The sequence below is a fragment of the Taeniopygia guttata genome, chromosome 20, assembly GCF_048771995.1.
Source record: "Taeniopygia guttata chromosome 20, bTaeGut7.mat, whole genome shotgun sequence".
Classification (NCBI taxonomy): domain Eukaryota; kingdom Metazoa; phylum Chordata; class Aves; order Passeriformes; family Estrildidae; genus Taeniopygia; species Taeniopygia guttata.
Genome location: NC_133045.1, coordinates 4,259,160 through 4,281,820, shown reverse-complemented (window position 1 = coordinate 4,281,820; position 22,661 = coordinate 4,259,160). Strand labels below are relative to the sequence as shown.

Here is a 22,661-nt window from a genome sequence, read left to right as displayed (position 1 = left end):
TACTACCACTCCTGAAAGACTCACTACTGTGCACAGCATCGATTGGAGATTTATTTTCTTTCTGTGCTTATCTAATTTCAGAAAACACCGGAACACCAATGTGGGACTGCACACAAAACAGATGCACACTCAGCCTCAGCAGGTTTCAAATCATCTACCAAAACTCTGCTAGGTTTATCTTATGCTTAACTGATTAGTCACAGGCAAGGCTTCCACGAGCAGCGTGTGCCCCCAGCACATCATTCAGGATTATGTTCACACATACCCTGTTTAGACAGCACTGTGTTAAATCCCAGCAAATAGCTTGGTCACTGAGATGTGCGTGGAGCCTGTGAGGAGGGAAGCTGCCAAAACAATTATGTAATGACGTGAAAAAGCAGTGGGTAAACTGCACATCTTGATTCTTCCTGGGCATGAATGCTTCACTAGGGCTTCCTCTTCATCAGGTTTGCTGGGGAAGAAAAGAGCCACTGCTACCATGTTTTCCTATTAGAAATGCCTGATACACTGACATAGTTTTTGTCTCACACCACTGAGGAGCTCAGGGTAAAGGAAAACACCAAGATCTGCATGCAGCAGGCAGAAATGCAGCTCATCCATTGTCATCCCTCCCTTGACAACTCCTAGCAAACCACTGTAGCTGCAGGGACTTTCTCGTGGTCCAGAAAGGCTGTTCCAAAGTCCTGCAAAATTCACAGTCTTTATTTAAACCTGTCAGCAAAGCAACCAGAAATAGATGTCCCTCTGCTGCCAGATTACACAATTTAAACCAGTAGCAGGTAACAAGGGCTTTCCTCAAAAGTCTTTCACAAGCAGCTTTTTTGGTACTTATTCCCATGACAGAGGAAAAAGAGAGTCGAAGAAACTCAGCTGGCAGCATGGCAGACCTTTGCCTCAGGCAAAGCAGAAGGAATTCCCCTGTTCCCAAGTCACTGCAATTTACAGCCCAGGGCTGTGTCTCCTTATTTCTGCCCAAGCCAAGGTTGCTGCAAGCTCAGTGTCACTCCAGCACAGACTTTTCTCCTGCTGGCACCTCCTCTGAAAGCTGGAGCCCTGGGTTTATCTAGCTGGAAACCTGTTCTCTGCTAGAGAGTGGTTTGGAAAAAAGAAAGAATGCTTCTGGAGTGAGGGGCATTGCAAGACAGATTTTATAAAATATAATGAGAAAGAAGGATTAGAATGTGAGGGAAAGGACTGCATCCACCCAGCAGCAGTGATGGCCCAGCAGCAGCATGGACGAGTTCACAAATTTCACTTGTAATATGGATGTTGGATTGGTGAGGATATAGCTTTTGTCTGGATAACCTGAATAATTTCTAATTTGTCTGTTGCCTAAATAAGAAAATAGCAAATTAATAATGCTGTATATGCATTTTTTCCTCTTTAAATTTAGTGCAAATTCAACATTGTGACAAAGTTAAATAGCTCAGAAAAACCTTTCAGCTCAGTGGAAAACGGAACTTATCAAGTACTAAAAAGAAAAATATTCTAGACAGTAACATGCAAGAGTTCTGTATGCATGACTTGTGTTTGGATTTCTCATCTCCAGTAGACAAACTAATAATGATTGGGCAGCCACAAGGCCCTTGTGCTCTGTGCAAAAGAAAATAAACAAATAAACCCCATCACTTCCCATTCCTCTGCTGTCATGGGAAGAGCTGGACCATCACCTTCACATGGGACCTGTTCTGGGCAGGGGCTCATGGAGCAGGAAAACCTTGAGCTTGTGCTGCAATTTGGGGAATGACATTCCTGACCCTTGAAAAGCACCGAGGTGTGAGCCTCAGGGAAAATCACTCATTCTATAAGACAACTTCAATCTGGATAGAAGCATGTTTTCCTATTCAGTAGGGGGAAGTTGTTTTGTTGTATTTGATTATTAGGTATTTTTTAGCTTGTGTCCTCCCTCCAAGATATGGGCCTTGTAGAAGCATTTTAAGGATGACAGCAATAGCCTTGTTTTCTTGATTCCTTCCTGTGAACTGCAGAGTTGGCCCATGAAAGCTCAGGGCTTAATGAATCATTTCCATCAGCAGAAGGGTTTCAGACCTGAAATTCAGAGTGACCCTGAACTGGGAACATTTCAACACAAAATACAAATCTGTCAGACATGTAAGAGTCAAGTGTAAGAAAGGGTTCCTGGAATTTTCACTGGTGAGCTGATTTTGGATTTCTTTTGAATGAAGTTTTGTTAATATTGAAAGACCAAAATATTCCTGTAATGTGGGAGCTTGAACTAGGAATTAAATTCTGTCAAGACATGACCAGACAAAGACCTTCCTTGCAAGGATATCAAAAAGAATATCTCCTTCATTGCTTCAGGACTCTTCTTCATAGCATCTTCTTTTTTCCAGCTCCAGAAGAGAGGGGAGAGGAGCTCCATCCAGGAGGACACCACATTTACAAGACACTGGCTGGGTTCTCTTTCCTGTCAGGCTGCAGCTTCTTTGATCACCACCTGGTCATCACCACTGCTGGCTTTGTCACCCATCCAAGCCTGGGCATCTTTCTCCTCAAGCACCACCCACTGGATGACTGGGAAAACAAAACATGGTTGGCTGATGCTGCTACACTCAAATTCTGATTTCAAGGTGATTTATGCTCCTTTCCTCCTTGGTTTGCAGGGATGGGAGGGGAAGGCAAAAATCTTTGTGTGCTTGGAGCCAAATAAGGAATTAACTTGCCCAGAAGAGTGTGTGCTCTGGAGTGCAGGAACATCAGGGGGACAATCCATTTCATGGTTCCATGAAGCTGACTGAAACACGATTACACAGCAAGCCAGGGGCTCTGCTCCTCTGAGACTCCCCAGCTGCCTGTGCTTCCTAGGAACAATTATTACTGCAGGTGACTTCAGATTGCAGCTGGGATGGACTTAGGTTCAATCTTATCAGGGAGTTTCAGACCTTTTGGGCTAGAGGACTAAAGTTAATTGCAGCAAGTATGGCACAAAGGGAGTAATTTGAAGGAAGTTATCTTCCAATGGCAGGGAAGAGTTGGTGAACAGGTCAGTGAACGATCCTGATCCTTCTTCAGTGCTGGAAAAGTAAAGAGCTGAAGAATGTATTTTATGATCAGACAAATGAGGACATTTTCCATCTTAAAACTCACTTTAAGCCAGGCAATTATTGCACTTACATCCTTCCCCAGCCCACTGATTTTCACCCAGGAAATGGGAAGAACCAAAGGCCTTTCATTTTTCCATTCTTGTGCTACTTCTTTTGGGATAAGGTTAAGACAGAGTTAATCAGCATTTGCAAGTTATATTTAAGGCTGGCAACACGTGAAAGACTAAAAGCCCTGCAGAATAAAATCCTTTAATTGAGTCACAGCACAAGCACAGCATGGCTGGTAGGAGTATAAAAAGCCAGAGCACAGCTATTCATTAGGAATGAATATGGAAGTTAACCTAGGAAAACCCCAGGAATAAAAGAGGCCCATTGGCTCCCTGGCCTATTTACTGAGAGCCACGTAAACAGGGGGAGTTAAACCTGGATACAAACACAGGCAGCACAGCCAAGGCAGGACAGAACATGGTCCTGCAGCCAGTCTTGACCAGGACCAGGGACAGCAGGGCTGAGAAGTCTCTTCTACCCTATCCTTTTGCACAGACTCTTTCTTCCTCTTCATATTTCCTTGGGTTGCTACAGCTTTTTGTTTTTTATAAACAAAGCCAAGTTTAATGTCTGTGAGAAAAGGAGGAAGAATGGACTAGGTAGCAAAGCAATTGGGAGTGCCTCAGTAATGTATTCAGGCTATTAAGGATTTCATTAGGTTTACTAAAAGGTCATTAACGATAAAATATCTTCTTTTATTTTACCTACTTTCTAAACATTATAGTCTATTCTGCCATTCAAGCTTGCACCCCACTGACATTAATTAGCATGCTATATATTAAGGAGAGCTTTTAATGAGCTGTTATTTCATATGATTTTATTGGAGAGCCTCATTGTTCAGCTTAATAGCAGAAAATGACAACTATAGAAATTGCTTTGATAGGGCTGCAGCATTGAGGTGGTTATTCAATCTCCATGCTTGTTCCTCAGTTATTCCTTGATGCTGAAAGCTCTGCCTAAAATCCTTCATTATAGTTTGCCATGATACACTGGGTGTAGGGAAAGCTGTGGGCAAGGAACAGCCCCCAAACCACAGAGTGAGGTGTGAGCAGCATCACACACAGCTGTGGGTCTCCTGAACTGCAGAAAGCAGCAGCAGCAAGGCCCATGTGTGTACAAAATGGTTTGGCCACGTTTATAGATCAAATATCAGTTTTAGCTCTTATTGTAGCTGACAATTGTGAGATGGTGTCGTTTCAGTCACTTGAATCTTAAGATATGTTTTTGCATTTATTCTCCAAGTCAAGTGTCTGCCTCACAGAATGGTTTGGGTTGGAAGAGACCTTAAAGACCACCCCAGTTCAACCCCCTGCCACCTTCCACTAGGCCAGCTTGCTCCAAGCCTCATCTAAGCTCACCCTAAGTCACTTTTCCCAAATTCAGAGCAAAGCATGTGAATTGAGAACAAAAGGAAAAGTTGTTCTCCCTGTGCTGAAGCCTTCATTCTTCTGAAAGCCATCTCACCTTCAGTGCCAGCAATGCCACCTGGACAGCAGGGAGAGCAGGATCAGGGAAAAGTAGTAATCAACTGGGAAAAGGGGGAAGGAGAAAGGAGGCAGGGGACTCAAAGTGACAGAAATTGATAAATGAGCAGGGCACAGAAAACTAAACCCAAACCCATCCTGTCCACTGGATGGCAGGATCATAAAGACTGGCTCTAAGACACAAACACAAAGGACAGCAACAAGGTGAATTTCCCAAAAGGAGCCATGCACCCACACATCCATACTGCTGAAGGTGATGCAAGGATCATCTTGCCTGGCTTCTCCCCTTTACAAAGCTCCTCAGTGGCACCCATTAACAGGATGAAACCACCACCACACCTGAATTATCCAGCTGTATGTATTTTCTAAATTAAACATACTGAAGATGAAACAGAGGAAAAAAAAAAAACCCAACAATCTAGGAAGGAAGTGCAAACATGCATCTGCAGTTTGCTTTCAACTTAGCTAACTGCTACATTTTGGTAAACAAAATACAGCAAGATGTGAAAATGGAGTTGTTTAAGAGGTTTATAGTATTCTAACTGCACAGGTACACTACCACGTGAAAAGATGAGATAGGGGAAATGAGATTAAGGATCAGCTGTTCTCCTGAATGAGCAATACAGAGAAGAAAGAAAGACTGAAATTGTACTTTTTTCTGAAAAAAAAAAGCATTGGAAAGCAGAAAGACAAGATGCTGATGTATCTACAAAAGGATGTTTTAGAATTAAACTTCATTACAAGAAAGAATAAGTTGGAGTTTTTTTCAGTTCTTATCATCTAGTTTGGCTTAGAAAAAGCGCAACGTGCACACTAAAATAATTCAACTCCTAAAAAAAAAGTGTTGCTGTAACCAAATATCTTCTCATTTGCATAGGATTTATATCACTGCATGTCTATTGGCTTCAAAAGAACAATAAAAAGGTAATCAAAGAAATTGTTGTGCTCAAGGGACCACATTATGCTTTTATTTCTGAAAAGCTTGATCAAGCAATTTTCTTTAAAACAGTTGATTCATTCTATTTATAACACAAGTATGCTACTTACCTGGAGGTTGTCATACATTTGAAAAACCCTGACATCTGAGTTTCTCAGAAAAACCCTCTCATTTCCTTCCTAAGATGTTACTGGAAACCACAGGATTTTAAAAAGCATCATTAACAAATGCTCCCAAGTTAAGCACATCTTGCAAGTAACAGCAAATGAGTAACACACAATTAAGAATTCTATATAATTTGAAGAAGTTTGTTCAAAAGCTCTTTGTGGTGCTTATTCAGAAAAACATCCCTAATTAGGAAAACATTTAAACATTCTCTAAGTTTAAGGCTGTGCTAAAGTAACTGGGACAGGGAGGAGAGGAACAGGAGCAATAAAAAACTGGTGCTCTGTTGGGACTACCTAAAATCAGAGGCCAGAAAAAATTAAGGAATAAAAAGCAGTTATATTTATTGAAGGGCCTTCAGGTACATTTCGGGCAGATGAAGCCCCCCAGGGGCTGCACCCAAAAATGGACCACAGGTCATGGGTTTTCACACTTTTTGAAGTTTGGTCTATTTGCATATTTGGGGTTAATGTTCCAATTCCAGCTTCAGGTAATGAAGGTTTTTACCCCAAATTTGCTTCCCCCAAGTTACTTTTATTCACATTTCTGGGGCCTGAGGCAGTGAGGTGTCCTTGATTGCCAGGCCTGGAGAGAAATTGTTGTGTCTGCCCAAACTGGGAAAGCAGCAGCTCACACTGTGTGTGGAGTTTACTACACTAAAGAATTGCAGGGTTACAAATATATGGGAAATAGAAAAGCTACAATCCTAAGGCATCAATACACAGGCTCTTTCCAACAAGGAGTAATCCCTGAGTAAACCCCCAGCCTGCATCTAGAGCATCCTCCAGCTGGAGAGGCAGGAGCAGCCGAGCAGAGCCAGCACCCCGGGATGTGCCAGGCAGCCAAAGCCCAGCCTAACTCCTATCAGCTCCTTAAATAACAGCTCCACAGCACCTTAAATAACACAGCTCAGACTAACTCCAGTCCTGCCACGGCTTCTGATGTTTCCAAACGTGATGGGGAAGGAAAACCATCCTGTTCCACCAGAGCAACAGCTGCATGTGCTGCCCTCTGCATTATTGCACACAGGCAAATTGTGCTTCCCTTGCAGGGTGAGAGAAGCCACCTTGACTGAAAATCCTGGGTGTGGCAGGAGGGTCACTCAAGCACATACTCATATTCTGTGCTGACAGGGGAGTTTATAAACCCTATTAATTTATTAAAATTGATTAAACAGCATGGCGGGAAGGAGAGGAGGAGCTCTCTGTGGAGTACCACTGGTTGTGGGGTGGGGGGGAAAGATATTTCCTGTGACCTTGTGATGCTCAAGTTTCACTGGAAAGCTGTCTGACTGAGCCCTGCCTTGTTCTAGGAACAGAGCCACAGGATCTGTGACTAACACAGCATCCCAAGCTACTGAGAGAGAGAGCAATGCTCTCTCAGTAGGAGAAGGATTTATCACCCTTCTCAGTTGCCAAGAAATGAATATAAATCAGTGCAATCAGCACCGTTCATTTCCCACATTCTGGCCTGAATCTTTATTAAGTGGAGCCCAGAACACTGGCAGCGTTTAACCAACCTGTTCACCAAGCGCTCAGTAAATACTACAGTCAGCAGGCATAAAAGAAACAATTTCTCTTCAGCCAGCCCAGCCCTGTTCCAGGGCCCTTCTGTGTTAAGAGCCATAAACTCCAGATCTAATTGAGCTGGGTAGATGTGAACAGCTCTCCTTACACATCACTGAGAGGGTGACAGAGCCTCAGTAGGGCTACAGAGCTTCAGACTTGAGCAGATGATACATGGCCACACACTTCCATTGCTAGTTTAGATTATTAAAGAAGTCTAATTCAATGCAGCACAGATACAATAAACCCTTTATTCATGATGTGATCAACTTTCATGGACTCTGGACAAACAAGAGACTAAGTCTTATAAATCCAGTGTCAGAGGCAAACAGCATTAGTGCTGCAGATGAACAGGGAATAATTCCCAACAAAGTCCCTGCAGATGAGTGGTAAAGCCAGGACCCAATACCCCATCTTTAATTGCTCACTGCTGCATTTTGAACCCTTGGCAGGGTCTCCAGGATGTTCTGCTCATGTTCAGCTAAATGCAGCCCCAGCTGTGAGTGGCACGGCCCAACACAGCGAGTTTAAGAGAAAAGCTCCATCCCAGGAGTCTCCTGCATCCATGGAATGCAACTGAGAGGCTCTAACATGATTGATTTTCATGGGAACATTCCAAGCCACTTCTCACTGAAGGCAATTTCCAACAATTGTCATCTTTCCACTGTTTCAGTGGTGGAGCTTTATACAAATAGGTTGCAAGATTTTGTGGTTGTTGCTTTCCTTCTTGTGGGAGCCATTTTTCACCTTTCACAACCAAAAAAAGCCCCAAACCCTTTAAATAAACAAACAAATGACTAAGCCAAGCTGAGTTCCCAAACCTTGCAGCTTTTTCTGAGGAAACCTTTTTTCTTGCAACACCTTTTAGCAGGAAAGATTTTATCTAAAAAAAAAAAAAACCCAACCTGGTTTCCTGAAAAGAAAAGGACTATGAATAGAAATGGATGCATATGCCTACATAGCTATCACACCAGATAATCCTGCTTTTTGTATAATAAGCATGCATTTTCAGGGGTCATGGGTGGAAGAAATTTGTTTCCACCCTTTTATAAATACATGCAATGCATCCCACAAATATTGACCTCATGCAAGATGCTCTAAAGAGGCAGTTTGCCTGTAATAACCTCTCCTGCATTGCAAAGGGAGAGAGGTGATGGAGAAGAAATGGCATATTGGCAACTGGAGAGATGAAGAAGGGCAGACTGCAATTTTACATGGTAACTAAGAGGATCTGTAGCCTCTGAAGTGCAATTTAAACTCAAATCTACTGGGATTAAATGTACTAGGCTCCAAGCATCCCATTAAAGAGCTGAAATCGTGTATGAAAGTCCCTTGTATTATTATTCCTGGCATCAAAATAGAGATTTACAGCGTTTCAGAGACAGTGACTGACAAAACTAGCTAGTTAGAAGCTGTAAATACATCCTTATTTTTCCACAAAACCAGCAGGGATTTAAGAATCCTAAAGATGAGGACATAAGTGATTACAGGACTGCACCTTATAATGTTTAAAAAGACAATTTGCTGTTTCAACATTGCCCTTAGGCATGGCTCACTGAAAGGACTTCAGCAGTCTGGGGAGCCATTTTTCCAGCCAAGAAGCTGAATATTTGGGATCCACCCTTTAAATGCTGTTAGGATTGGAATATCCCTAAAAATGCCTTCCCCCAAGCAATGTGACAAGTACTTCAGACAGCAATGATAGGTGGGTTTCTTTTTCTTTCTTCCTGTTTGAGGGTGAAATATTCTAAAAACTAACAATTCTGAGAACCAGAATACACACAAAAATGTATTCACAAAGGCAAAAGCCAGCACCACTTACAGAGTGCACCTGAAAGCTCTCAGCTGCCCAAAACAACAAAATGAGAATATAAATAAGTTTTGTTTACTTAAATTTTTTTAGATGCAAGTTTACACAAAACAAACATCTAAGACAATCTCATGTCACCTAAAACCAGAAGAATTTTAGTGCCAAAGCTGGTCCATGACCTTAAATTAGATTGCTTGCCCTTGCAGCCCAATGACAGTGTAAGTCTGTTTGACAGAAGTTTGACTTTACAGACACTTAGGAAAAAATAAATTAAAGGGAATAAATCTTTGTTGCATGTCTTTGTACACAAAGGCTTTGAAGCTGAGCTCCCACATGGTGTGAGGACAATGAGCAGAATTTGATTATTAGGGATTTTAAAGCAGAACAGCTTTTCAGGACTGGTTAAAAAAAAAAGTAACATAAAAATTTCAACAAGTCGTGGTGCTTTCAGTCTGCCAGGACACTGATTGTGGGGCAGGATTACTGAGACATTACTGAATTGTGCCACTCACAGGCTGCTCCCAAACACAACAAGGACAATACCAGAGTCTTCTTCCGTGAGTGTCACATGCAGAACAATCTGAGTGGGGCATTTTCCCCAAACCAAGGACCAGCAAAGCCCAGCTCTGCTGTCAGCTGGGTTTCTGAGCACAGATTGCTCTGCCTGTCTCCTGTAGGTACTGACACACCTTGAAGCCACCTGAGGACTTGTTGGAGGCCTTAAGCTTTCCTCTGTTGCTTCCAACAGCAGCTGTGCATCTCCTGATGGACAGACAGACTGATGCCTCCTCTCTCACCACACACCTGTGAGCTTTGCTGGGCTCCTCTGATGCCTCAGGTTTTAGCTTTTCTATTTTTCAGGTTCTGTGCTGCTTTAGTGTCTGGACTTTGCATTAGGGGAAGTCTGCACAGAGCAGGGAGACAAAACAATTCCTCCTCCAGCTGGGGACCAAGGACAAATGATCCAAATCTCTGCCCAGGAGCACAAACAACGTGGGCTGGAGAGACAAAAACAAGCAGGATGGGACTGCCTGGGCTAAAGCTGGAATGGGACAATGAACTCCAAGGTGCCAATGGAGCAGAACTGATCACAGTGAGAGACCCCCTGAGCAGTTGTGCATTTTGGGGCCATTTTGGTTCATCTTGGGTGCAGCTCTGGCTGGGCTCTGGTGCTGCCCAAGGTGGATCCATTGAGGCCTTTTAATAAATCCCTACTTTATTCTTTAACTCTGTCCAGGCTCTGTTCTAGGGCAGACTGCACAAGGCATCACCCCAGCACCCAAAATTATCTGTTCCATCCTCCCTTTCTACCCAGCTCATATCCCAATCTTTCCAGCACTGATTAACTGATTTGTAATTCCCAGAGCTTTCCAAGTTGTCTTGAACAAGAGGTTTCTGCTCCCCAGAAAGAGACTGCAATTAGAGAAGGATCCAGAAAAAGGTCCCTCTGTTTAAAAATCCTGCTGTTTCTGTACTCAGTGAAACAATTAATTCTGCAACTGAACACAGAGTGGGTTAAACCACTTTTAAATGCAACACTCTTGCTTTGTTAAAAGGCAGCAATAGCATTTTGAAGGAAAAATACCCATCAGAAGAGACTTGCAGAAGTCAAAAAGGCTCATGAAGGTCCTTCCATTCTGTTTAGGCTCTTAAGAAGTATTCAGTCATTATGAAATTAGTGCTTCTGGCTGCCAAAAGACTTGCTGAAGGTTGTGCTGCTGAATCCCAGCCCAGTTGGCACCCAAGCAGGGGATATGAAAACTGCAACAGCAATTTGGGTTATAGGGACATCTGGCAGGGAGCTGCAAGAATGATTAGGGACCTGAGAAGAAAAACAGTCCCAAAGGGAAGCAAGTGGGATGTAAGTAGAATAGACAGCATGATTATTTTGAAGCATTTTAGAAGGTTATTACATTTTTTTTTTCAACAGAATTAGAGGGAAAATACAATATCCAGATACAATGAATCAGATGGTGATGGTGAGGAGGGAACTATTACTTAGGAGGAGAAGGTGGGGTTTTATTTGTTTTTATTAGGAGGGTGTGTGACCAGAGGGGTTTGTGAGACTCTCAGTGGCACAATTCTTATGTGTGAATTTAGCCAGCCACCTCCAGGTGTAATGCAGGACCCGACACCACTAACTCAAGTTCATAAAGTGATAATACTTAATAAATACTTTGCAGGGCTTTTTTTTTTCTTTAATAAATTCTCACAGGCTTTTGTGGTTTTTACTCCCTAATAACAGCAACACAATTGCAGAGCTTCCAGAGAGCTGCAAATTCACTGGAAGATCATTGAATCTCCCAGGATGGAGCAGAATTCCCAGTGACACCAGTACCAGTGTACAGGAACCGTGTGGATTCCATCTGTGTGGATCCCCATGTTCCAAATGAAGCACACCACCCAGAGAGTGCCCTGGCCACCTCTCCAGGTTGAGCAACTGCTCTCCTGTATTTTTATCTCCAGCTGATGGACTTGTCTCAGGCTTCTATGGACAGTGGAACACTTCTGTGGGAATTTTCACAAGGAGGGACAGGAATGGACAACATTTTCATTGTGACAACCTCCAGGCACTCTGGCTCTCACGGTGTTTCTAGCAGTCAGATGTTCATTCTTTGGGAGGTGAGGGGGAGTAGGAAAAGGAGGAAGAGTTTGAATTCACCTTGACTTCTCTTTGTCTCCAGCTGCCAAATATGCAGAGATTCATTATCAGAAAATAAAAATTTGTTTGTGCCTCCGCTGAGACTCGAGCAATGATATGACTTCAGGGGCAAAGGCACTGTCATGATGCATCACAACCCTGCAGGCATTAAAGTGTCTCATGCAGCTGCTCTGCCAGAAAAGCTACACACATTGCTGAAGTCCTTTCAACCAGCTGAGCCCAAGGCAATATTTTAGTAAGAAACTGCTTCTTTAAAAATTAAAAGGAGTTATTTTTGCATCATTTGCATCATTTGACTTGGGTCATTTTAAATATGTTCTGTTATAGGTCACCTGTGTTGCCAGAAAAAAATGAACTTGTAGCACTCTGTTCAGATTAATTCCTTTAAAACACATCCAGGTTTATTGCCTGATTCCTTACACAGATACCCTCAAAGACCACGAAATTACGAGGCTGGGTTCTATTTTAGCACTGACAGATGATTTGCACCCGCACACATTTCTGTAAGTGTCTCAACAGTGACCAACAATGACTGCAGACTTAGTCAAGGATTTCAGCCTGGCTGAAATGACACTAAATTAGCAAGAGGAAATTCTGTTCATTTGTTTAGTGTTGCTGTGTCAAACTCAGTCTGGCTTTTGTGAGCCAAATAATGACCTAAAAGTGAATTTACAAGAGAAAGTTTCATTCGTTGCTCATGCTGGAGTGTAAGATCTCAGTGATGTTAAACCTGCTTCATTTTTCCCATTGGACTGGGACAGAGAGAGCCAGTGCTAGTAAGGACATCTGGAAGTGACATGTCACAGGACATCCTGTCCCAAATGAGGGGCTGGATGGGAAGAGAAAGGTACAGAACCTCATCAGCAGTGGCAGAGCTGCTTTTTGCACCTTTTCTAAAGAGAGTTTGTACAAAAACCACAAAAGACAGAGTGAAATATTGGTTCTTGCCCCTCTCTGTCAGAAAATGCTGCACAAGCCACAGAGAGGGGTTTTATGTCACCATAATACCAAAATTATTTTTACTTTCTCTAATCTTACAGAGGTAAATACTGAATCCATAAACTGGGCTCAGCCACTATTGGTGCACCACTTTCTGCTATTTAATCCAAGTACCTTTACCTTCTCTTGTAGGATTGTATTTCATTTCACATGATCCCCTAAAGAGTCTCTCCTCTCACATTCCTGTTCCACAAATTTGGGTGTACATGACATTAGGGAGAGTTTCACCAGGAGCACATGACAGCAGTAACACTTCCATACTTTCACAAGAAACACCAACTCTAATAAACTCTATAATCACATTTAATTGTTTATTTCTCTTCCAGCATAGGATGGTCAGTGATCATCCCATAACCTGCTCTACTTTGTCATCAGAGAAATTGTTGGGATGGACAAATATTATCACTGAAATGTTCAAAAAGAGGCAAGAGTTGATTATCAGCTTTCTGCTGATATTGTCAGGAAGTGCTGTGACTGGTGGAAGGCAAAGAGGAATCAATTACAGTGTGTAGGTATAAAACCTTGCAGTGTTTTACCTCAAGAAGAAAAAAAAAAAAAAAAAAAAAAAAAAAAGAAAAAAAACAGACCTTGGACCTACTGCAGAAAGAAACAGGGTACCTGAGACATGGGGAAATGTGTAGCTCTCAATTTGCCACAAATATTGGAAAGAAATCTTTCTCTTTTTTGAACTGGGAATTTTTTTCAGTGGTAGCAACAGACTATCTTGAAGATTCTTATCTATTTTAATCAATCTTCTTTTAGCACCTGCTGTAATGTCTCAGAGCTAAGGATTGGCTTAAACACACATGAAAAGGGCCCTGTGGCATGTATTCCTTGAAAAAAATCTGTTCTTCTCACCTCATAGAGTGTAATGATGCCATTTGTCTCATTTGGAGGCTTCCACTGAACATAGATCTTCTCTTCAAAAGGTCCTCCTTGGATAGATTCCAAAGGAACGGGTCCAGGAACTGCAGGAGATAAAAAAGCCCAACAAAGTGTGTTAAAAACTCCACCAGCTCCAGCTGCACATATGAGACACCAAAAGGCCATCAGACAGGAAGCAGAGTGTTAAAAATAAATAAATATAATTAAAAATTAAAATCCCTCAAGGCACTACCATTACCAAGCTACTATCAATGTGAAAGGCTTATTTTTCAACTTTCGGTTCAAATAACAATACCCTAATGTAACCATTAAGTGACAAATAAAATCAGAATCCATGAAAATATGATGCTAATTTTAGTATGATTTTCTTCCAGTACAGCAGAGCAGCAGCAGGGAATTTGATTTGTCCTTCTCCACTCACACAACAGCAGAACTCTCCACCTAAACTGCCAGACTGCACCTTGGCATGGAAATGCTAAGGGACTGCACACCTTTATCAACAGGAAAGATTGATTTGCTTAGTAAAGCAACAATGCAAGATTTATATTTCATTACAGCTACAAGGCCAGCCCCAAAAAAATCCACCTACTGCAGCAAAATGTTAATGCTGTGGGAGATAACCAACTACATGCACTCCCAAGACTGGCTGATAAAAGCCCTGCTCATTTTTCTGAAATATCTGCCGTCCTTTTGTGTCTCCCCATGTGATATAAGGGCCTGGAGGAGCCACTTTCAGCTGAGAGAAACTTAGGACAGCAACTTCTACAGCCCAGGCAGAGGAATTTAGTTCTTGGTCTGAAATAGCTCAGGTGGGATTATAATGCTTTGAAGCTTTCCATCAATTCCTCTAGAAAACTGTTCTTTTATATCCATGGCCATTCTTTTATACCACAATTAATTTTGCTTCTGAGATCTCTGTAAAATGGGATGTTCAGAAGATCACTTTTAAGAAAAGCTACACTCTGGAAAAGAAGGAACTATACATTTTTTTTGAATGCCTTCTTTTGTGTGAAGGCAAAGGAAAATCAATAAATACCAGGATTGCATTTGCCCATACGACAAAGGGAGCTACTAGGTGGTTCAGAACACAAAGAATTAAACCTACAGCTCTTTAACAGCTTCTCAGACTGGTGTCTGTCATGCCCCAAGCACTTCAGGGACCTTCACCCTTTCAAGAACAGGGCTGTGAAATGGAAATCATTTAAACCTACAAGTTTTACACTCAGAGAAGCTGCACCAGTCTTGTGGGACAGAAGGTTATGGTGTTATTTACAACCTGAAGACGAGTCATCCCTCAAAACCCAACCAACCAACCCCACCACAACTCACCATCCTCCTCAGTCTGCACCACCAGCTCCTCGCTTTCCATCTTGCCCTCGGGGTTGGAGAGAGCCAACCTCAACCTGATGGTCATGAAGGGCCGGAGCCCTCGGAGGGTGTAGTGGGAAGAAGTTTGGATGAGCTCCTCTGCCTCGAATTTCTGCTGGTTGAAGACGTACTGGTAGTGCACAGTGAGGTTGTAGCTGTGGCAGCGCGTCACGGCGTAGCCGAAGGGCTCCCACTGCAGCGTCAGCTGCCGCGAGCGGATGTCCACCACCTCCACGTTCTGCGGCCCGTGCACGGGGTCTGGGGAGCAGGAGGAGAAACAGAAACACAATTTGATGTTTCATTGAGGCAGGCATCCATTAACGTGCTTCCTTCCGTGTGTGGAGTGTCCCAGCGCTCCACGGTTCTGGGTGTGCTTTTCTGTATGTGAAAAACGCCAATCGCTTGGTTTTTAAAAATGTTAAAAGTTTAATAATAATAAAATGGTTATAAAAATAGTAATACAATTAGAGTAATGAAGTTTAGAGTTAGGACAATTACAAGGCAATAAAAGGCAAAGAATTACGGACGTCCAGATGCTCTCGGGCAATAAGTCACGAAAAGCATGTTTTGTGAACAAAGGAACCACCCTTAAACCAATACACTCGTTGCATATTCATATATCCTTCATGGTTATACATACATTCTATTCTAAACAAGAAACTCTGTCTGTTGTATGTCAACTGTTTCCATTAATCCCCATGGGGTCTTCGAGTCTGAGCAAGGCCTGAAGAAATTAGTTTCTTCTGATAAGAAAACCATAAATTCTTCTTCTTTGGAAGATTTAGGTGTTCCTTGAAGCAAGTATCTCATTCCTAAAAAAAAAAAACTTCCCCCACATACACAGTCTCTATTTTAACATTATGTTGGAACCTAAAACTATATTTAACACACTACTTAAGAGAATCAATACAGCATAACTTTCTAACATTACACAGATAATATTCATTGTAATATTTGCGAAAAGCCAATCATAACATATTCATTTTTCACACTGTACAAAGTGTACACTGTACACAATGTATAAAGAGGTTGGGAAATGAACATTGGATCCACAGTGGCATTCTGGCTCCTGAGTTTTGCACAGAAATTCCTGTCATGAGGCCCTGAACAGTGGTCATGCTTCTAAATCCTGTGAAATCTCACTGAGTCCAACAGAGGCAACAGGATCCTGTTGCAGAAAGGTAGAAAAATCACAAAGGCTTCATAAAATCAAGCCTGCTCTCCTAAAATCACTGGCTGACCTTGTCAAAGCTAACATTTTGCAAGTTTCCATGTGAAAGCAATCCGGGTGTGGGCAGTTCGTTAACATAACAATCTATTCCTGGGTGAAAAACAGCATACACCTGTATAAACTGTTTTTACACTGTTAGATAGAAAAATGAAAACTATCTCTCACAAACAACTTTTCCTGCACTTACACACTGAGAGGTTGTGTGACCAACCAATACAGTAAAACAACTTCTTACTAACCAATGAAGTTATTGGCAAGAAAGCCACTGACCAACTGGAGTCACACACAAGGTCTGTAAAGCTGGAAAAAAAGGAGTTATGTGAATAAAGAAGGGGCTTTTTCCACCATGAAAGAAAATTAAGTCTGTGTGATTTATTCCCATAGGATTCCATCCCATAAGGGGTGGAGAAGTTGTGCTTTCTTCATTCTTACAAAGAAAAAAAAAATTAAAAATAGTAGTAGCTATTAAAATTTAAAAATAATAGATGGCCTACTTGACAGTGCTTAATGACCTTGGTGAGTACAGCCCTAAATGATGCAAACACACAGGAAATGGCCCCTGGGGAAGGAATGAAATCAGGTTTCTCAGCTTTGAATTCAGCTCCATGGCCCCTACACCCTCCAAACCCACTCTGCTCACAAGGAAGCCACGGAGTGAAGGAATCAAGACTGAGGGATCAGCTGCTGGATTTCCAACATCCCAGTGTCCCCTCTTCTGCTCAACTCCTGGATGTTCTGGCAATGGGGTGTGCAGGCAGATCCTGCCACTCCTGAGTGTGTTTTCTGAGTCGTCTCAAGCTGGTGCCAGTAAAACTTTAATTTCAGATCATCTCCACGCCTTGGTACCATTAAAGTTTCTTTGCTCTTTATTATTCTTTCTACAGTATCTGGCTGAGGTAAACTTTGAATATTCATGTGGAGGAATCATTTTCACCTGCTGTTCCTTAATTTATTTTTAACAGCCTAACTCAAATGCTCTGACTACACTGTACCCTTTATATAAAATATAGATGCATGTGCCACTAGACATGTAGATATAAAGGATGAAGGATGACTAAGTAAAATCAGTGTTTGAGATAAGTCAGACCATAAAAATTCTACAGATGTTAGAGTTTGTTTATCTGACATTTCTTCAACTTGCATTTGCTCTTTTGCTCAATATATATCTGAACAAGGTAATCAGAAAATACATAATTTCACATAAAGTTTCTTAATTTATGGAACAATTCAGTGTTCTTCCCTCTCCTCATAGTCTCTCAAGACTTCAAGCTATGAAAAAAAATGTTTTCATGGGAACAAAAAAGTTGGAAGGATTCCTGAATACCAGTCACACCTCTTTGAGAGATAATTAAAGTGTAAAAAACCCTTCTAGTAATTCTTGAAAGTAACGCACGCACCAGCCATCCTGACTTCAATCTACTCATGCATAAGCAGAAAATACATTTTAACAACCTGCACATTCTGTATTACTGCTAAAAATCCCCTAAGGACTGGCAATGGGAAAGTATTTGCATCTTTTTATAGATACTCACATGTGCAGACACTTTGGAAATGGGATGGATATTAAAAGACCAGGGGTCTAAAGCTAGCAAATGTTTTTGGTTTTCCTATAAGTCATGTCAATCCCTCAGCATCCTGAAAACATCTCTTAAAAGTGAGTCTTAAACTCTGTGTGTCAAACAAAAAAAAGATTAATTTAGAAATTAGGAAATTTTTATGCATGACTGTACACATACATACTTAGCATGAGGTGCTAAGCATTCATTTTCTATAAATCCCTGGAATATATGTTTCTGCAGATGAATTGTACAGATAAATTAGGTCAACAAAAGAATGGTTTTCTGAAAATATTCAGCTTCTGAAACAGCAAAGGCAATCCCAAGCCTCATTCCAAGATGCATCCAAAGGAAAGAAAAGCAAAAGCAAATGCAGATATTTGCCCTGCTGAAGTCTGCATTACACCAAGCACTCACCTGCAGAGACCAACTCAGAACGTGGCTGAGATGAGGCAAAAAACATTTCACAGAAATGCAATAATGCAGCTGAAAATGGCAATTCACCACCATGTTAATGTTATACTGCCTCTATTTTATTTTTTTAATTACAATTATTGGCCTTAAATCAGTCATGCTGTGGAGTGAATCAGCAGTTAGAGGGTCTTTGGTTAATGGATGTCAGATCATCCATTAACCAAAGAAAAGAACAATCTGATCATCACCTCACCAAGTAAAGAACAATCTGATCATCACCTCACCAAGTAAAGAACAATCTGATCATCACCTCACCAAGTCATCTGCCCAAAGCTGTGCTAGGGAAGATTTCCTGCAGTTTTTAGCTTCCTTTTTCATCCTGTCCACATTTGCCCTTTCCTTCCCTACCCCAAACTCTGAATGTGAGGAGATTCTTGCAACCAGCTTCTAATTCTGCTCAAAACTTTGCTGTAAATGCTGTAAACTCCATCACACACAGAGTTGGAGACAGACTCTGGATTGAGTAACCAGCCTGTGAAGCACAGATGAGTTTGGTTACAAACCAGGAAGGTAAAATCCATAGTGCAGACGCCACCACACCACATTTTACCCAAAATTATCTGTTCTCAGGCTGACAGTCCCAAACCAGGTCTCAAATACCCATGTCCTGAGGCATCCCTGCCTGCAAGTGTGGAGACAGACATCTGGTGGCTGTCTAGATCTTTAAGTAGAGGGAGAATAAATAAGTAAAAAATACTTAAATTTTAGTTTCAGAGAGGGAGAAAGCAAACTGGAATTAAATCAACAAATAGAAGCTGGCCCTAGAAAGCTTTATAGTCTCTCCAGTTTTCTTCTCTTGTTTTCAATCTCCTTTTTTTTTTGAATACTGAGACTATATAATTTAGAAAATGTTTTGCTGTTACCACGCTGATTTCCTCCACAGCAGAAGCCATTGAAACCTCCTTTTCCAGGATGAGATTTTGTATTGTTGTTTTTAAAGAGCAGTGGTCCTACTGTCCTCTCTGTATAATTCCTTCTGCCTGATAGCTCTGTGGGTATTCAGTCTCAAAAGGTCTCTAGCACCTATTCCTGGGACCTGCCTAATATCACCTTTTTCATGTTTTCTTCCAAAAGATATAGAAAATTTATAATTCATGTACAATTCTCTGGTAGTGCTGATATATTAAACTGGACAAATGTTTCATTTCTGTATTCTTGAAATGATAGCTTCCAAATAATGCAAGAAAATATCTGAAAAGTAGTAACTTTGCACTTGGCTAGTGGAATAAAAGCTGCTAATACATATTTCAGCTTTAACTATACAAAGATACCCACCAAAGCAAGATAGAAACAGACCAGGCCAATTTGAATACCTAAGATATCAGATATTGGTGTAAACTGTGTACCCTGAAGTAACACTTTCTATGTGTCCTAAGACATTGGAGAAAAAAAAAAAAAAAAAAAAAGAAAATTTTTAAGAAGCTTAGACAACAAAACAGCTGCCACAGATCTGAAACGAGTCTTGAACCCACACAAGGAAAATTGCAGTCTCTGGGATTTCACCATGCAAATGCTGTATATTTATTTCATTAATGGCTGAACCATTAATTACATTTTCAACATTCACATCAAAGTCAAGGATTGAACAGTGGTTTTTAATACCTCATCACCCACTGATGCTTTGCTACCTTTCATTACTCTGGTGGGCTGCACAAACACTCATCAGCCAGGAATTTTTCTGAAATCCTTGGGATGTGCGAGTCTGGAGGGGTCTGGAGCTCAAGTCCTATGAGGAATGACTGAGGGAGCTGGAAAGGGGCTGAGCCTGGAGAAAAGGAGGCTCGGGGGGACCTTGTGGCTCTGCACAGCTCCTGACAGGAGGGGACAGCCCCAGGTCGGGCTGTGCTCCAGGGAACAGGGACAGGAGGAAAGGGAATGGCCCTAAGCTGTGCCAGAGGATGTTAAAATTGGATATGAGGAAAAATTCTTCACAGAAAGGATGGTCAGATGTTAGAACAGGCTGCCCAGGGAACTTTTAGAGTCACAGCCACTGGAGGAATTTAAATGTAAAGCACCTGGGGACATGGTTTAATAGGGGGCTTGGCAGTGCTGGGCCAACACTTGGACTCGATCTTAAAGAGCTTTCCAACCAAAATGATTTGATGATTCTAGTGGCCTGAATGAAACAAACTCTCCAGTGAACCATCAGTGGAATCTGTGTTCTCAGTCCATTGTTGAGCAAACAATGTCTAGAGACTGCTTTTTCTGCCATCAGAATTTCACAGAAAAGCTGACTTTTAAGGCCAGTTTTGCTCATTCCTTACTGAGTGTCACAGAGCTCATTTTGTTCTCGGCCATCCTCTCTCTCAAGGTGAGGCATGGAAGAGAAAAGGGTGGTTTAGATTATCAATAACAATTGTCAGAGCTCTGTAACCCTCCAGCAGGGGAAGAACAGAGAGGAAAGGAAGCCATGGAGGGACACTGGGGTTTGAACACAGAGGAATGAAGTTAAACACAGACAATCAGCTGCTGCCCCAGGGTTAAGTACCTGCTGCAGGAGCCTAATTGCAAGAAATTGCTGCTGTCAGTAAAGACACGACAGTGAGTGGAGATGTCCCTCCTCATTTGGGGCCCTGTGCCCGTGTCCCCTGACCCTGTGGAAGGCAGCAGGCAGAGTTTATTAGCAGTGCACTGATTAAATTCTGTTTCCCAGCAGCAGGTTACAGGGACTGAGAACGCACAAAGGGAAGAAAAAGGTGCGTGGCATGAGCAGCAGCTTTGTGTGAATCCTCAACTGATACTTTCAGATACAGAAAGAGAGGAAACAGGTTTAACTGTGAATTCTGTCTTCCCCTCTGCACACCCACACTGAGGTCATCACCCCAGCCAGCAGAAGCCACCCAGAATCTGAACACCCCAGTAAAGTCCCCGGCCCTTCCTCTAGGCAGACTGGAGGAGATAAGGAGAAAACTGGGTGCACTGGTAGCTGGTAACGCCAGCAAAACCTGTGTTCTCCCAACTACAAGCACGGTACAGCCTCCTTCTGCAGACCAGGAAAAATTTACATTCATTTTTATTTACAAAATATAAATTTAGTAGCATCACAGAGTGGTGGAGAAGTGCACAGAATATTTCACTCCCAGAACAAATTGAAACAGTGGCAATTTTTCAAGCAACAGCCACAAAATTCATAATCACAGACTCTCTGAAAGGCTTGGGTTGGCAGGGACTTTGAGATAATCCCATTCCAACATCTCTGCCATGAGCAGGGACACCTTTCTTTGGAGCAGGATGCTGCAAGCCCCACCCAGCCTGTCTTGGAAGTAGCATTTAGAAGGTTTCCTTTGTGTTTTTCAAAGACAGTGTTCCTGGTCTGTGGATGGAAAAACAAACTGAAATGTGCCCAACAATGACTTTATTCAGGGTGTTAGATAAAAGCTGAAGCCTTCTTTCTCTCCCCTTTATTCCCTGCCCCTCATCTTCCTCCCTTAACTTCCACAGGATGAAACAAGTCTAGGGAAACTCACCTAGTATCAAAAATGCAGCAAAGCAAAGAGAGCAAAACTAATCCAGAGGTTTACCTTAAATGCAAAATTCGCAGGTGTGTGGTGGCTCGGGGTAAACTCAGGTCCTCCACAGTGTGTGCTGCTCATCTCATCAAAGAAATCCTGCCCCAAACACCTTCCACAGCCTTGACCCAGCACAGACATCTGAGCGATGGACAGCTCTGTCCATTCCTCGAGTGCAACGTGTGCTCCTGTGCCAGCCCATCACATTTCAATGCCTCTGAGCCAAAATGGGGGTTAAATACCTTTTCAGACATGACATAAAAACACTGATCAAACAGATTTCACCAGTCTTGCAGTGCTGTGAAAGTGTTTTGGCTTTACCCTCTCTGAAGAAAGAACATCTCCCTAATATTTGGATCTAAATTTGCTTTCTTTTAAACCACTTCAGATGTCATCACTGGTCCGAAGGTGGTGCAGACAGAGCTGAAATTAGCAATTATACAGAAAGGGTGTTCTGAAAGACTTGCAACAGAGAACAGAGAAGAAAGGAGTGAGACTGACACAATGAAATCACCAGAGAACAAACAAACTGTTTCTGAGGCCTTCAATCACTGCAGCCCAAACCATGTACAGAGAAATAGGTGTCATTACAGCTGATAAACTAAACCAGGCTACTTTAGGGCATTCTCTGAGCAATAAAGAAGGAGGAATGCTGCCATACTATTATAAAAGAAAAAGGAAATAAGTTAGATAATGAAGTATGTGGTTAGGTAAGCCAGGGACTGAACTCTTTCCACAACTAACATTATCATTTTAATTCAGTTAACTGCAAACCCTCTTCATTTTTTTTAAATTTATCTGTTTTTGTTTCAGTTGCAAATTTTACTTAGAGCTCTGCACTGAAAGACACCAAAGATTTGAAAATATATATAAAAAGGAATATCTATATATAAATATTAAAAT

The 22,661-nt window shown here is 41.9% G+C and overlaps 1 protein-coding gene across 15 annotated transcripts in view; it reads right to left on the bottom strand.

Moving 5' to 3' along the window:
* Positions 1-22,661, bottom strand: part of PTPRT (protein tyrosine phosphatase receptor type T) — a 530,400-nt gene that overhangs the window by 147,852 nt on the left and 359,887 nt on the right. For all 15 annotated transcript variants that reach the window (XM_072917006.1, XM_030288709.4, XM_030288699.4 and 12 more), the window contains exons 8-9: positions 14,950-15,246; positions 13,594-13,703 (exon numbers count right to left, since the gene is read on the bottom strand). In XM_072917006.1, coding sequence (XP_072773107.1) covers positions 13,594-13,703; positions 14,950-15,246 — 407 coding nt within the window. The remainder of the gene's footprint in view (positions 1-13,593; positions 13,704-14,949; positions 15,247-22,661) is intronic.